The sequence below is a fragment of the Vanessa cardui genome, chromosome 4, assembly GCF_905220365.1.
Source record: "Vanessa cardui chromosome 4, ilVanCard2.1, whole genome shotgun sequence".
NCBI lineage: Eukaryota > Metazoa > Arthropoda > Insecta > Lepidoptera > Nymphalidae > Vanessa > Vanessa cardui.
Window position 1 is genome coordinate 15,866,525 of NC_061126.1, and position 16,442 is coordinate 15,882,966.

At 33.9% G+C, this 16,442-nt stretch overlaps 3 protein-coding genes across 3 annotated transcripts in view; 1 reads left to right on the plus strand and 2 right to left on the minus strand.

The window, feature by feature from the left end:
• Positions 1-7,094: 7,094 nt before the first annotated feature.
• Positions 7,095-9,144, minus strand: LOC124544435. Its single transcript, XM_047122985.1, has 4 exons — positions 8,944-9,144; positions 8,578-8,718; positions 8,297-8,450; positions 7,095-7,894 (listed from the first exon to the last, which is right to left on the minus strand). The coding sequence occupies exons 1-4, from the start codon at positions 8,990-8,992 to the stop codon at positions 7,759-7,761; spliced, it is 480 nt and encodes a 159-aa protein (XP_046978941.1). The 5' UTR covers positions 8,993-9,144; the 3' UTR covers positions 7,095-7,758.
• Positions 9,145-10,506: 1,362 nt separating this feature from the next.
• Positions 10,507-11,744, minus strand: LOC124544463 (transcription elongation factor SPT5-like). Its single transcript, XM_047123028.1, has one exon. The coding sequence runs from the start codon at positions 11,533-11,535 to the stop codon at positions 10,579-10,581; it is 957 nt and encodes a 318-aa protein (XP_046978984.1). The 5' UTR covers positions 11,536-11,744; the 3' UTR covers positions 10,507-10,578.
• A 2,845-nt stretch (positions 11,745-14,589) lies between these two features.
• The window catches only part of LOC124544426, a 33,711-nt gene continuing 31,858 nt past the window's right edge, over positions 14,590-16,442 (plus strand). The window contains exon 1 of the mRNA XM_047122962.1: positions 14,590-14,913. Coding sequence (XP_046978918.1) covers positions 14,911-14,913 — 3 coding nt within the window. The 5' untranslated portion in view covers positions 14,590-14,910. The remainder of the gene's footprint in view (positions 14,914-16,442) is intronic.

Genomic DNA, 16,442 nt, shown 5'->3' on the forward strand with positions numbered 1-16,442 from the left:
ACTAACTACCGCTAAAGAAGATACATTTTATTCAATATAGACATTCTTAATTCAAAATGCGTGTTCTAAGTGTGAAATGTTAAAAAAATAAAAGATAATTAAAAAAATTGTTTATTATTCACAAATTTCAGTCATTTATTGTTCTTCGCAATATCTGTTACAGAGGGTAGAGTTGAAGAGTTCTCTACTGTGTGTAGGAAGTGTGTGTGGACTAGAATTACAAATGTAAATTCCAATAAATTTGTTTTTAATAGGACAAAATTAATTAGAGAATGTACATTTCACCTTCGGACATCTCGCCAAAATTCTAAGTTTCACCCGCACCACCTTGATGTCCGAAAATCCACAACAGCGCGATTTCTCAGACATTTTCTACCTCGCACAACCACTTTGTGGAACCAGCTTTCGCCGGCGGTTTTTCCGAACCGATACGACATGGGAACCTTCAAGAAAAGAGCGTACTCCTTTTTGAAAGGCCGGCAACGCACCTGCAAGTCCCCTGGTGTTGCAGGTGTCCATGGGCGGTGGTAGTCACTTTCCATCAGGTGAGCCTCCTGCTCGTTTGCCACCTATGCCATAAAAAAAAAATATAATAAAATAAATAAAAAAAACATAATTCCGGGAATTATCAGACATACCCGGGAACCTGGACTATACGAACGCCCTGAGATACGATAACGCGATCAGACACATGCAAGATAATGAAAATTAATTGCAGTCAGAATTAAATTATCAATTAGTTTATGTAACGTTTGGATCGACACACCACACTTATATGCTAAGTGACTTGTCTCAAAACCAACAGTATGTGTCCAAAGCTCTAAATTTTTTTTGTCTATATTTATGGAAAGAATATTTTATACATTAATTTTAGAATTAGAGCACTAGGGGAAATGATAAGATTGACTAAGAAACCTTCAAACAAAAGATGACATTTGAGATTTAGATACACGATTATTTCGATATAAATAGGTAAGGTTCGTACTGTTAGAAACAACATCCTGTAAACTTCCCACTGCTTGGCTGAGGCCTCCTCTCCCTTTAAGGAGGTTTGGACATATGCCACCAAGCTTTTCCAATGCGGGTTGATGATGCGGGATTATACATGTGGTATAATTTCTATGAAATTAGACACATGCAGGTTTCTTTCACCACCGAATTCGAGATGAATTATAAACACAAATTAAGCACATGAATATTCAGTGGTGCTTTCCTGGGTTTGAACCCGCAATCATCGGTTAAGATGCCACACGTTCTAACCATTGGGCCATCTCGTCTCTACTATAAGAAAGTAGTTATAGTAATTATGATTCCTATTTTTATGTCTGTAAATACTACCCTTTACCGGCTATCCGTCATTCCAAATAAATAAAAGGAAATACTTATACCTATACCTTCCCTGCCTAGCTCCTCCAGCTAACTCCAGTAACCGGTATCTTCATGGCGGCTGGATGCCGGAAGATTAAATCTTGGCACCTATGTGACAAAACTTTTCAACAGTGTATTAGCTACTAACCTAACTGCATCCAGCATCTGCATCCGATTCTGGAACAAAAACTGTTATTATCCTACCAGTTAACTGTAATTACCCTAAAGAGGGCCTTAGAACAACTCTATTATTGCCCTACACCTTAAACTTTCCCAAACCAAACAAAGTGCAGGCAAGCTGTGGACAAGAAAAGTTTGGATGTTACACGGAAACTAACTATCGTCCTTAACATTGCCAAAAAGCTGTTGAAAAACTCGTGCTCATAAAACATTGGCGAGAATCAGAGAACCTTAACTTTATTCATTGTAGACACAACTTTACAGTTATTTGGTGTATTTAGTTTAATAATAAGTAATTGCACAACCAAGTGGTCTATATTACGTCCCTTGAGCATTCGTTTTCTATAGAATATATAATGCAATTTTTATAGATGGGTATTTTGTTAACGTCTACCTGAAACGGACAGTTCACTCGACAGCCATGGCTTACCATTTAGAAAAGCTATCCTCTGATATACTTGACGAAGACTTTGCAAATATTTTCAAACCAATCCATCTTCTAAAAGCGATTGTCGGTAACCTTAATGTGAAAATTGAGCACGGCTTCGTCACGCCGCCCTCGAAGTGGTACAACTTGTATGCAACATTTATTTTGACTACAGATATGTTGTCTCAATTGTTTTTAACTACCGAATGTGAATGTACAGAATACTTGTTTATCGATGATGTATATTACAAATCGTTTAACATTTTTGTCCACGCCTGTGATTACCTCTTGTTCCTATATCAAAGATTAATCGTCGACAATGAGTCGTTCTGTGACTTTTACGTGAAGCTTCAGAGAATAGATCGCGATCTGAATACGAAGGCATACAATAACAACTTTGTATGGGCGCTCAGTTTCGTTTCGTCGATAGCGATTGCGGTATTATTTGTTTGTTTTACCGTCGTTCAAAATACTTTTTTGATGAAAGGATTTTGTCCGTTTGCGGTTTTTGTTGGGTTCTCAAGTCTCATTACTGTTATTGATATAACGTTGTGTTTAATAATATTATATTATATACACGTTCGCGTAGATTATATTAAAAAAGAATTAGAGAAGATTAAGCGATTCGTTGAAAGCAAATCCAAATTACATACGATTCAACGACCAAATGACCAAATTGAAGACGAATCGATCGAAGTTGGTGTAGAAACGAAACTGACCAGCTTGGTGCAGGGGACGCACGACGTCTTGACGGTAATGGCAGATTTCACTGACTTATTTCAAATGAAGGTAACATACTAGACAATTTACCTGACGATCTTATACAACATATAGTTTACATTGTAAGTAAATGATAATTATTCTTTACAGATATTGTATTTCACGTCCATAGTATTAATGTGGGTGCTGATGGTGATAGAATTAGCAATTATTTTGCTTAAATACCAAGCCGTTTTTTCATACATGGTATTCAGTAACTAATTCCATTTAATTGTTTTGATGCACATTCAATTTTATAACATAAATTAATTTTTAGAATACTTCTAAAATATATGTTTGCAGATGATAACGAACACCGAGACTTACTTCGTGCTCATACAGCTCTCCTTTGACTACTCCCTTGTGTACTTCTTAATGTGTATATTGACCGAATTGATCACATCGAAATTGGAAAAGTCAAGAAAGCTATGCATCGACATCGTTCATTCGTCTGAAGGTTCGTATTTTAATTACACTCATCAATAAGTAAAGTCACAGTCAAATGTTACATATAATATATACTTATAATAATATTTTAGAATGTCAAATCAACTAATTGACTCCAAGTGACTGGCATATTGTCTTTAATCAAGTTTATGGAACCTTTTAAAACGATATTTAATGCCTTTAATTCATTACGGCGCGGGTTATTAATTAAAAAGCAATTATGTATAGTACGACACAACTTAGATGTCGCATCGGCAAAATTCGCAAATCCGATCACATTAGAATTGAGTACGCTATCCCAAATTATCAATATTTATTTCTCATGCAAATATGATCTTTGCAAAAACGTAATAACTTGTAATATTATATGACCTAATATATTCGTCGATTTACATGCACTTGCTTTCTCGGACGCGTGAATCTATAGCGACGAATAGCGTCGAATGGCGCGATAGGGAGCTATTTCTATTGATTGTGTAAATCGGCAGTAATCGGTTTTATTTTCATTCCATTGCATTTCCCGATGCTACATCTAATTTGTGTCGTACTATATGTAGCTCTTGTGTTAATGAAGTGCTTTGGTGGTTCATTTAGAAACAGCCCACTTATGTACAGGTATGTTCTGTTCCGTTAGCTAGTTCGACAGGCTTGCAGTGGAACATGATCCCGCTTTTGCGTGAAAACAAAATGGTTTCGTTGTAGGTGCAATCAAGCGAAACGCGAAACGCTTGCTGCTGCTACTGGACGTCAAAAACGACATATCCTTGTACGACATCTACACGCTGGACGCGCGCCTCCTCGTGCGCACGCTCGGCGTCGTCACCACTTACACGATCATCATTCTGCAGTTTTATGTATAATCATACAACACTTAAGGTCGGTAGGTGTTTGTCTTACTTTACTACAAACTTTAATGCACGAAACTAATCAGTTGGACCGAGATGTCACCCGACACCTGCAGGTTTCCTTACGGTTTTCTCTTTCATCTACAAATTATAAACACAAAAGAAGCTCGATAAGAACTCGGTGATCGGTCCGAGTTTCAGCCAGCAGTCGATAAAGGTTCACGTGTGCCAACCGTTGAGCCGCCTCAATTGGCTATTTGGTAAGTGCCCAACAAACATTTGAGAGCTCGCCACAACGTGCCACCTGTAACTTTTTGTTCTATAAGCTGGTCGCCGTTACGCCTCTAGAACGTCGACATCACCAAGAAAAGGCCCATTTTATACGACTTAGTGTCCTATAAGAGTCATGTAGCGGTCGCATAATGGTCGCATAGTGGTCGTATAGAGGTCGTGCGGCAGACTTTAGTGTTTATTACCGCTGCTTTACGACATTTGATCGAATAGCAATATCCAGCACGCTTCTTATCGGACTATATTTGTCGTCAAAGTGACTGGAAAATATTTATTATAAATTGAATTTGAAAGCTGTCATTAACAAACTACATTGATTGTGAACATTATTTTTTATTTTTTCATCAATGTGTTTACTTCGAAACTCAAGTTCAAGGAATATTGATCTGATGGGAAATTAATTTTATCGAGTATAATGCGCTAGTTTTAACCATGTAATGAATGCGCTAGTGTAATTCATTAAATAAATGATATTTTATTGAAATTTTTTCAAGTAAGTTTTAAAAATTACCTTTACACGACTTAAAGTGCAGGAAAAGACTTTTATACAACTTCTAAACGACGTTTCATTTTATGTCATTATTGGATTTGTAAATATTCCGCCATAGAAAACGAAATTAGAGTTCAGTTCAGTATTTGTCAAGTGTTTAAAACCTTTTTATTTTTTATAACTATTGAGTATTTATTGGTTCAGCTTTGATAAGAAAAATGATACGTGATATAAAAGATCAGATTTTGTGCCCATTTTTTTAGATTATCACGAAGTATATCATTTTCATGGGCTTCATTTGTGCTATCATAATCGGAACTATCACTAATACACAATCTAGCGTTCTTCCCCACTCCCCGTTCAAAATCAACCGCCTTTTGTTTTTGTCGTGCCAGGCAGTACCAGCTCCACACAGCCAGTGGCGCAAATAGGGCGGTGCCACCGGTGCCCAGGCACAGGGCGTAGACTCTCGGGGGCACAAGAATAGACAGACTGGACAGGATTATTGTTTTTTTGTTTTGCTCTTGTTAACATTCCGCTGAGCCCTTAGATTCCAATACAAACTTACGTACATGCTAGTATCGTTAAAAACATACATCGCGCTCATTTTTTTGGCAGCGCACGAGCGCATTTGTGTTTAGTGTTTATCGTTAATGGGCAACACATTTGCAGGAGTGAACCTGCGTTTAAGTTTTAGTGAGTGAGACAGTAAAATAGGCAGAGGATCTGATTAAAGAGGGCGCAGTTATAGAAGCTCGCACAGGACGCAGAAAAGGCTATTTGCGGCACAGAGGATGTGACGGGAGTCCCACAAAACGGTGTCGATAACCGAATCAATGATCATACTAATACATGTTAATTCAATTAAAAAAACGTATTTAAAAATAAAAACCGTACTAAATATTATTATTACTTATATTCGATATAATACAATTGGAGGTAAGAAATGATGCATAATTTTTTTTTTAACTTTTATCTTAAGGTGGCCACTTTTTTATATATTGGTCCAGCTTTTTCTATCCCTTTCAACTATGTAAAATTATTTTTACAAAGACGCAAATGAATATGTAATATTTAGTGTATTTTAAAACTCTTATTCAGGACATTCAGTCGTATAAAAGTCGTGAAAAAGTCATATTGACTTAAGTTCGTCTAGGAATTTTATACGTCACTCTAATACGACTATAGTCGGGATAAAAGTCGCAAAAACGTTTCTACTGCCAAAACGCTGGTTACACGACTAAATGCCGTGTAACAGTCGTATAGATGTTTCTACGACGTTTTTACACGACTATAAGTCGATAATAAAATTGGCTACAATGGTAGTTAAGTATAGTACGACACAACTTAGATGTAGCATCGGCAAAATTCGTAAAACCGATCACATCCGAATTAAGTATACTATCCCAAAATATTAATATTTATTTCTCATGTGAATATGATCTTCACACAAACGTAATAACTTGTAATATGATATGAACTAATATATTGGTCAATTTGACACGTCGATTGACATTCACTTGCTTTCTCGGGTTGAACTGACGCGAGAATCTATAGCGACGAATAGCGTCGAATGGCGCGATAAGGAGCTATTTCTATTGGTCGTGTAAACTGCCAGTAATCGGTTTTATTTTCATTTCATTGTATTTTCCTATGCTACATCTAATTTGTCAGTCAGTCGGTCCATGGGGGTGACTCTCCAATACAAATTATTATGGCTATAAATTAATTATAATTATGGCTAATATTATCTATGGCTCGGTCGCTAACACAGGAAGGCATGTTATTGAGCTGTCTGGATTTGAGTTTTAAACAAATCCTGACATGAAATGCAGAAAAAATAAGAAGTACTAGAAATTTGTTTTTAGAAGATTTACTAGCGCCACAACCAATTACGAAATATGACGTTCCAATTACAAGTGTCCTGCTCCTCTTCGCGGTCATTCTTAAAGTGATTTCTGTCTGATTATTGTTATCTAAATTTAAATCGAAATGTTATGAGTTTTGCTTTCAGCGATCTAATTATTTAGTGCATATTTCCAGGGACGAAAAGCTATTAAAATGTTGAAGATGATCAATGAGAAACCGCCGCAGTTTTCCGTTTACGACATGCGGCAGATGGATACATCGACTAAGGTAAAAATGATTAAATTGTCCACCACGCTCATGGTCAAATAACTGCAATTTCCTGTTATTTGAACTAACTACCGCCAAAGAAGATACATTTTATTCAAAAAAGATATTCTAATCAAAAAAAGTGTTCTATGTGTGAAAAATAAATAAAAAATCATTAAAATAATTGTTTATATTCATAAATTTCAGTCATTTATTGTTCTTCATAATAACTGTTACGGAGGGTAGTTGATAAATTTTATATAAGCAAATTGAGTCGTACAAAGTATTCATTTCATCCTTTTTTTTATTGTGTAAAGAGTATAACTATACTTTATAAATTCGAATTAGAATAAAATAAAATATAGGGAACATGTCTTATCCTATACAAAGAGATGCTGTCAAAAAAGGCAGATCCAATTCAATTATGACCTATATCAACATTTCTTTACACATAAATAAACATTGTAAATTATTAAAATGGACGGAATATATTTTATCACTCACACTTAAAACTTAATTTCTATAGTTGTTGCTAGAATGTTAATGATATGTATTATTTCATTTTACATGGCAGAATAATCAATATAATTTTTACAAAAAATTATAACAAGTTGTACAGCAATCTGTACTTATACTTCTTGTGCAAGACGGACACTGTATTATTCATGTAAAGCTTTTATAGTTACTCGATTGTAATCTAAAGTCTTCAGTCAAATATTCTACAATATCCATGATTTAAAGTAAACAATATAATAAAATCAGATCCTACACAGTACTCCAACATTGTTCAAGTCTAGCAACCATGAGTACTGAGTTTTGTACAGAATGAATGAATATCAAAACAATGCTCTTTTTAACAACACAAATACACTTGTCAAGGCTAACAGCAGCATTGAATGTGATTTAGCCGATGCATCGTTACAGCGGTGATCAAGGAAACAGAAACACCATATTGTCTCATCATACCAGTCTCTGAAAAATACAATATTAACATTTAATATATACTTTTTTAATAGCTCATATACATTATATATTAATAATAAATAAGAAACAAATTTTAAATCAGATTAGTATTTAAGTCTAATGGTAACTTTGTTTATTTGTTAATTCATCAAAATTCCATCAATCTTAATGTAATTTGACACAAAGAGAGCCTGCACCCGACTTAAGCTGTTTTATTAGAAGCCACTACTACAGTAAGCCAACGGGTCAAAATCACAAGTAGGCCTAAATAAAGATGTTTAAAAATGTCACTGGCCAACTATATGCTGGGTGATACATGTGAAAGTAAATTGTGCTAGTGATTTCACAAAAGTGAATTTTGGAAGGAAAATAAACAATTATGTAGTCAGGGAAAAATTCTACTCATATTACCTTTTAATGTCCAATTCCTTTACAGTATTGTTGACAAAGTTAGCTAAATTTACATCTTTTGCTGCTTGTCGGCAACCCTCATATGTGTCAGCCGGTATGTCAGTTCTAAATGCTTTGAAATTACTCAAGCAGTCCCTGGTAATAATCTCCTTAGCTGATGAAAAGAAAAGTTGTCTTAATGGTTTTAGGTGAGGTAATTAGAGCGAATTAGAATAAAATCTTTACTGACTTTGAACAGAGGCAATATAATGTCAACGAGTTTAGTTAATACCAAACAGTACCTCCTTTCCGTTCAATAAGTTTCACACAAACATCTTCAGCCTCTGGGCACGGATTGCCCAAATATCCAACGCCACGCCAATCAAATGGTTCTGTACAACCCGGCGTAGCTGTAGTGCATTGATAACACCAAATTGCAAAGCCTGAAAAAATTTACCATAAAACACAAGGCAACTTATGATTCACTTTATACTGTGAAAGGGTTTTACAGATAAATAAATAAACTAATCCATTTCGTTTGTAGGTTAAAAAATTGAATTGCAACTATCGAATTATTATTCATTCATAATCCTCTTTCCCTCTCACTAAGTCTGGCAAAGCCACACCCTCTTACAACAACGCGAGCTTTGTAACTTTTAACTACTTACTTCCACTCAAACTTGATATCAAAGCTAGTACAGTAAATAATACTCGCATTTTTGAAAGGTCTTTATAACATGTAAATTGACTGACTACACGAAATAATAAAACTTCAAACGTTTTTTTTTATGTATTTGATCACCGGTCAAATTGTTGGCTCTTTGTATTTTGTCATACAACAAAGTTGGATCAACTTCAACTGTCAACATGCAATGTCAATTTTGTTTAATTAGTTGTCATTTTCAAATTCAATGCAACTGTCAATGTGCATAATGTCTACACTACACCATCGACCAGGACTATCGAAAAAATCTCAACATAGATCAATGCCTGTTCTGTTATTATAAGAAATAATAAAATGTAATAAAATAATTGTGTTGATTGTTTATGGTGTGTAGATATATTAATTTTATATAATATCATATATTTATCAACAGCTGCGTTAGACTTCTGACAATAATATAAGGTTACAGTGTGAAGAATCTCAGATTGAGTCGAACTATCATATTATCATAACTATAATAATTTTTTTCAAGGTAAAATTACAACTTCAAAAATCCACCATTTTCTTTAAACCCCAAAAATATTGATTAATATTTTCAAAGCAGTAATAAACATATTAAAAATACAATCAAAATTTAGGGTTGTCAACTAAGTGTTTCCGATTTCAAATAAGAAGTAAAATTTGAAATTTTTGTTTAAAAATATAATTTTATTAAATGACAAATTATCCATTCTTATCGATAACCTTTCGCCATCGTTCTGGCAGTGGAAAAAGTCCAAGTTCGTAAAAATTCTGATCTCTAAAATCTAAAATGGTAATCTAATGGTGCAAGATCAGGGCTATATGGTGGATGTAATAAAACATCCCAAGCCAGTTTCAATAATTTTTGGTGAGTAACCAAAGATGTCTTGCATTATCAAGAAGGGGCCTTGCATTATCATGGTGGAAAACAACACCCTTAATAAAACATGTTTGGAGTGCACGTCCTGTTCTTCTATTTTTTAAATGGGATAAAAACAAAACTATGGCACTAATCGATATATATTTTTTACTAAATTAAAAAAGTGGGTTAGGAGCTTTGACCACTTTCACAAAACAAAAGAAAGATTGAAGTCCACATATCCACAAAATCCGCAATCACTTAGTTGCCAACCACTGATTTAATAAATATTCATTGATTTAATAAATCCGCAGTGTCTCTTACATTTATCATTTAAACTGCATAAGATGAAATTGTATATGTTGATTGCCATATTACTTAATGACAATATTAATATACTCTTTTGATTGTTCGTTTGGAGTGGTGCTTAGTTTACAGAAAATCTATAAGATAAACTTACCTTACAGCAAACTTACAGAATACCTGGATGGTTTTGATTAAAAAAAAAACACCTAATTTCTACACCAAAATCAATATCTAACTAGGTATAATATATTACGCAGATTAATACAGATGAACTATTAGATACTATATGAAAATGCCAAAATTCTCGGATAATATAATGTTTTATACGTGAAAATAAGAAACAATGTATTTTTGATTTAAATATTTTTAATACTGATACGGAATCAAAAAGAAACCCTAAAAGCGAAATAATAATTTGACAATTTTGTAACATTTAAATCGCTTATTTGATGTTTATACTTCTTCTGTGTTAGCGTTTTCTTCTGGAGGATTTAAAGACGCCATTAACATCAACAAGTCGTCTTTATTGAGATCTATGCACATGGTACCAACAACGTCTTCAATTCCAATTGTGCCGTCGTTACTTATGTCTACTTCTTTTATAAGATTATCTAACTGTTTTTGTGGCATTTTGTGACCCTGTTTCGCTAACAGTTCTTTTAAATATTCCCTGTCTATTGACCCTGTTCTACCTGGGTCCAATACCTGTAAAGACGAACGAAGTTCGTCTTCAACAGGAAAATCTCTTTGCCTCAGAGTTACCATTTTCAGAAATTGATCATAGCTGATATGGCCTTGAGGATGCGGGGGCCTCACACAAAATGCAATGAGTTCTTGCAATTGTTCAGGGGTGTATGTCATGAGCAAAAGTGATTTTAACATATAAACGAGTTCTTTCTCTGTTATAAATCCATCGAGGTCAGTATAAGCAGGTGTGTAGTTTTGATATAACTCCCAAAGTTGTTCAACTTCTGCTATTTGGTCCGGTCTTAAGTCGAATGGAGGCTTGAGCATTTCTTTAGACTCACTAAAGTCAAGAGGGGCGGCTGGATCTGGCGGTGGCTCTTCGACATACCCTTCCTCCTCTTCTTCGACTTGTTCAGTCGTTTCTGGAGGTTGTTGCTCGTCTGTTTTCTCTTGCTCATCTAGTTGTTCCTCTTCTACATTTTTTTCTTCCCCTATTTCCTCCGGGCTTACCTCTTCACCGTCCTGTAAAGTTTTGTCTTTCTGTTTTTGTTCTTCATCATCGAGTTCTTCTTCGTCGAGATGTTCACCTTGTTCTTCTTCTAAATTCTCTTCAGATTTGCTCGTGACATTTTCATGACTTTGTTTTTCTTCTTCTGGAATCGTTGCTTCATTATTTTCGTTCTGTTCATCGTTGTCAGCAATTACAGACTTACTTCCATCCATGATTACTTTGGCACTTGCTCAATTTTATACAGTTAATATTACAACTATCTTTACTTCATACCAAAAATTTATCCTCACATCTAGTCTTACTAAGCTTTGATCTAAGTATGACTGTTAAATTTTCCGTAATTTTATCATATAGACTAAGACTGGTAAGAGATATTAAATCAAGTATTTCTATAAAATCTTGTAAAAGTTCATGACGAACATTATCTATAAAATCAAACATTGGAATAAATAAAAAGAAAATCTGACAAAAAAATTGACAGGTCTATCTTATAACTCATAATTATAATTTTTATTGTTTATATACTTTTTAAATGTTGCAATATTAATAAATTATTCAAAGGAGATACATACGTATCTAAACTTTATATACAAGTATTAATTTTTTTTTTGATAAAATAAGTAACCCTAAGTGTCTTAGATAAAATAAAATAGAAAACTTAGAAGTCTCGGTTTTTCTTTACCATAATATGTGTGTAGTTTGCATAATATGCAATTTAAGCTTAATGCATTATAAGCTTTAATCTTGAATCACTCTGTTTATTTATAAAAATTGCGTTCAAATCACGAAATTTAAGATCCAGGCATACAGATGGCGGAAAGCTACTTTGTACAGTACAGATTTAAAGATAATACGCTATTCCGGAAATTCTGAATATTGTTTGTACAACGTTCAGTGTTTGATTCATTAACAGATCCATCTGAAATCAATTAGATTTCCACCTGAAACCCTATCAGTGAGCGGCTATTCTAGATTAAATCAAGAATTTGGAAAGTATTTTTTTTTATTTAGGTATATTTTGAGATAAATTAAAAACTAAGAAGACAGATATATGATTGATTAAAAGAAATACATGTGGTTAATCAGGAAAAGTTTGCTACTAGACACAAAAAAAAACAATTGAAAACAATAACATTCCCTATAATCGTCGACAACGCTCTGGAATATGGTGAAAAGTACCTACGCAACTACCTACATAACGAGCCAAGCAAATATTTGTATATATATATCGTATAGGTTGGCGGATGAGCAGAGACATATGTGCATAGTAATAGCAAACATATAACTGCATGACTTTTTCTTCTTTTTATGATATAGGTTGGTGGACGAGCAAATGGGCCACCTGATGGTAAGTGGTCACCATCACCCATAGACAATGAGGCTGTAAGAAATATTAACTATCCTTACATCGTCAATGCGCCATGTTATGTCCTTTGTGCCTGAAGTGACACTGGCTCACTCACCCTTCAAACCGGAACACAACAATACTGAGTACTGCTATTTGGCGGTAGAATAACTGATGAGTGGGTGGTACCTACCCAGACGTGCTTGCAAACAATGCCCTACCACCAAGTAATAAATATATGTATGTTTCAAAAGATCTAGACACCGAGGTGAATTACTGATTAGACCTGTGAAGTTCTAAGTCAAAGAATCTAGCGAGACAGAAGAAAAATGTTCTAGAATCCTGTTTTCTCTTACTTATGCATCACAGACAATGATATTCAACAGACACTTCAGCTCAGCCAGGCCAGATAAAAACCGCCCAAAGAGGTATGTATCGGAGCACTCTAAATATAAAATTGAAACATAAAAAGGACATATGGATATGTGAGAAATACAACGACATTTATACATGATCTACAATACCGTATTGAACGTATGAACGATGATAGATGGACAAAGAAGATAATCACTTGGAGAGGAAAAGAGAAGAAGAGGTAGACCAACGCAGAAGTGGCTCGACGTAATACTGTCAACAGTGGGAAATGACTGGATGGAAATACTGTAGCAATAGCTAGACGCAAGTGCAGGAAATGGAGGACGCCTTTACTCCAGAAAGGGGTCCGTAGTGAGTGATTTGTTTTATAAATATTATATAATATTGATTTCTTATTATTGTTATTTAAATGTAACTATTTCTCTAATTCTATTAGACTTGGAAATACGCGAGCAAGATATAAAAAGGTATAATTATTTATATACTTACAACATTTAAAACGTTATAAATTATCTACCTATATATTATTACGTTACATATTTTATTACAATTATGTATAATAAGTTTGTTTTTGTTGGATGAATTGATGAATGAAAAGTTGATATTGTATAGAATATATTATGTTATTGTGTAACGGTAATAAAAATAAATTTGAATAAGTAACACATATCCACTGTCCAAACATTCTACTATAAATTAATTTGGTTTATATAATATATAAAAAAAACTTTCTTCTATAAAGTTTAACTCTTATGTATGTTTAATAATTACTTACATAATGCTTCAAAAATCAGATATACCAATTAGGCCTACCACCTATACCAAAGTTCTCTTAATGCTTATATTCTTCGTATGAAATATGAAATAGTATGTATATACGAGTATACTATGTGAAGCTATTTTAAATACAAGCATAGAGTATACATAATTAAAATAATCGAGAAACTACGGTTCGATAAATATGCTGAACGAATTTAATGAAAACTGAATCTAGAGTTTATTTTGTAATTACGCATCCCTTCGTTTTAAATTTGTTTGTAAATATCTCACCCACAAGTCCACAACTACGAGACGAAAGTTCACATACACACATATACACGAAGTAGGCAGTGACTAGACACTCTATTTACTTAACATACACTCTTTTCGATAACACATTTACACATAAAATTTAATGCTCTTTATTTTTCTTTCTCTTTTCTGATTTTTAAAAACTTTATAACTCGTCTTATTAACGAGAAAATAATAAACATGTGTCGTGTACTCCTTACGTACAAGAATTCCATTCAAGGTTCTACTTAGTGCCTGTACTGAAAGTGGCTCATCCGCTCCCCACGTATCCACGGAGTAAGCTTTAAACTGTCAGAACATCGAAACACGGCACAAATAGCTTTCATTACCGAAAAACCGCAGCTTATAATGAGTAGCATGCCGTTTCTGTTTGTTGATATCCGACCGAATAAAATTGATGCAATGCAGTCAAATATCGCAGTAACACCCAACGCTTTGGATTTAAAATTGACCAGTTTATAATATTCAAAGAGCAACATATATAAAAGTTCTATCGTTCCACGGCCAATGCTTTCAAAAGGCGCATCACGTGCTTTGGAGAAAGAAGCAGTTACGATGGTGAGCGGTGGTGCGCGTGGGCTGTGGGAAATACGAAATAGTACGAACACGGGCAGAAGGCAAATCGCGCGGGAACATCGCGCATGCGCACACATTCAAATTATCATTTTCGCGAGATTTGACGGGCCGCAGTACGATCGAATTATTATCGAGTCGGGTTGTCTGATTTTATTCAAAGAGTTTATATTGTGCCAGAAGTGGTCGTCGTTTCATTGAACTTTTAAACAGCATTCAGAAAATGGTGAGTAAACAATAATTTTATTTTATTATAACAGCTTACATTAAGAATGATACCATATTATCATGTTTTTGTTTTCTTGTTTTTCTAATAGTAATGTCCTTTCGTGCCATAACTCAAAACATTATAACGAACTTATTGTATAAATGAAAGTTAAAAAAATACATATCGGTTGTAATTTTTTTCAAATCCTTATCCCAATTGTTAATTTTAACCGTAGTGGAAATATAAAATAAAATATCTCCGGTATACTTTAATGATTATGAGGATGATCACTACATAGTATAAAACAAAGTTTTCTCTGCCCCATATCCCTATGTATGTTTAAATCTTTTAAACTACGCAATGCAATGCATTTTTTTTAATAGACAAGAGTGATTCGAGAGGAACGTTTTTGTGTATAACACATTGACAATATAGTAATGAAAAACTGATAATTTTAGAAGTTTCTAATATGATGTCATAAATAAACAAATTTTGTAGTATATTAAGTATCAGCATTGCACCCGTGCGAAGCCGGGGCGGGTTGCTAGTTAAATAACATATGTTTTATACTAAAAAATGCAACAGTAGATATTTTCTTTACTTTCAATTTAAATATATATTGCCGTCTTCCATACACATTATCCTTCTAACCCAAAGGTTGTCTGGAAGAAATGGCTTATAAGCCATAAGACCGCCTTTTGCTTGGCCAATTTTGTTTTAAATTAAAATATATTTTGTATCTTTATGTATATTTGGTGTGCAATAAAGAGTTAAATAAATAAATAAATAAATATAAAATTCAAAGCTAAGTAATGTTCTGCATGTTGCTGGATACAAGCAGTCTAGTTCCGGCTTATAAACGGTGTACTCGTATAGCTAATGTGTTAGTTATATTCTTGATGATACAAATCTTAATGTTTTTGTTGGAAGCGTAAACTTTTTTGTGCCTTTTTACTTTTTGTAGTAATGATTATTTGATTGTATGGCGAAATGTTAGACGTTTTGTGTATGGAGGTATCAAATTTTTTCAGCTTGATTTTTGATTTTTTTTTTTTTGATATTTTGATACTGATATTTTTTCAATCGTCGATCTCATTGGGTGTACATGTATGTTGAAAATAGTCCTTGCTCAGTGATAGTGAAACACTTATCGAGTTAAGTATTGTTAGCAGAAACATAATTTATAAAAAACTAAAATTGTCTAGATTGAACAATTAAGCTGGCGTCTCGCCGCCGCATTGCACTTACCCAACGTAAATTACTTAACAGAAATAATAAAGTCACCTTTTTTAAATATAGTCTACGAGTACGACTCAAAATAAAATACATTGCAGGTATTTTTTGTACGTGATATGGCACACATTATTCGGTTTCATTTACCATGGGTGTTTTAATGTTCATCAACTTCACAAGGCAGCACCTTGGCAACTAACTTTATTCTTTGGCCAAACAGCAAGCTCCCGCAAGCCCATAGTGGTTGTCAGTCTAACAGAAAGCCAGAAGAATTAACGTAATTCCAGGCGCAAGGAACATTTCCTCATCAAACA

What these genes read in the sequence shown, in the direction of transcription:
- LOC124544435 (XM_047122985.1), bottom strand. Translation starts at nt 8,992, where the DNA reads ATGCGAGTATTATTTACTGTACTAGCTTTGATATCAAGTTTGAGTGGA. An exon ending in GATATCAAGTTTGAGTGGAA is followed by an intron (nt 8,719 to 8,943) that starts GTAAGTAGTTAA and finishes AAATTTTTTCAG; the next exon opens with GCTTTGCAATTTGGTGTTAT. An exon ending in AAGGAATTGGACATTAAAAG is followed by an intron (nt 7,895 to 8,296) that starts GTAATATGAGTA and finishes TGTATTTTTCAG; the next exon opens with AGACTGGTATGATGAGACAA.
- LOC124544463 (XM_047123028.1), bottom strand. Translation starts at nt 11,535, where the DNA reads ATGGATGGAAGTAAGTCTGTAATTGCTGACAACGATGAACAGAACGAA.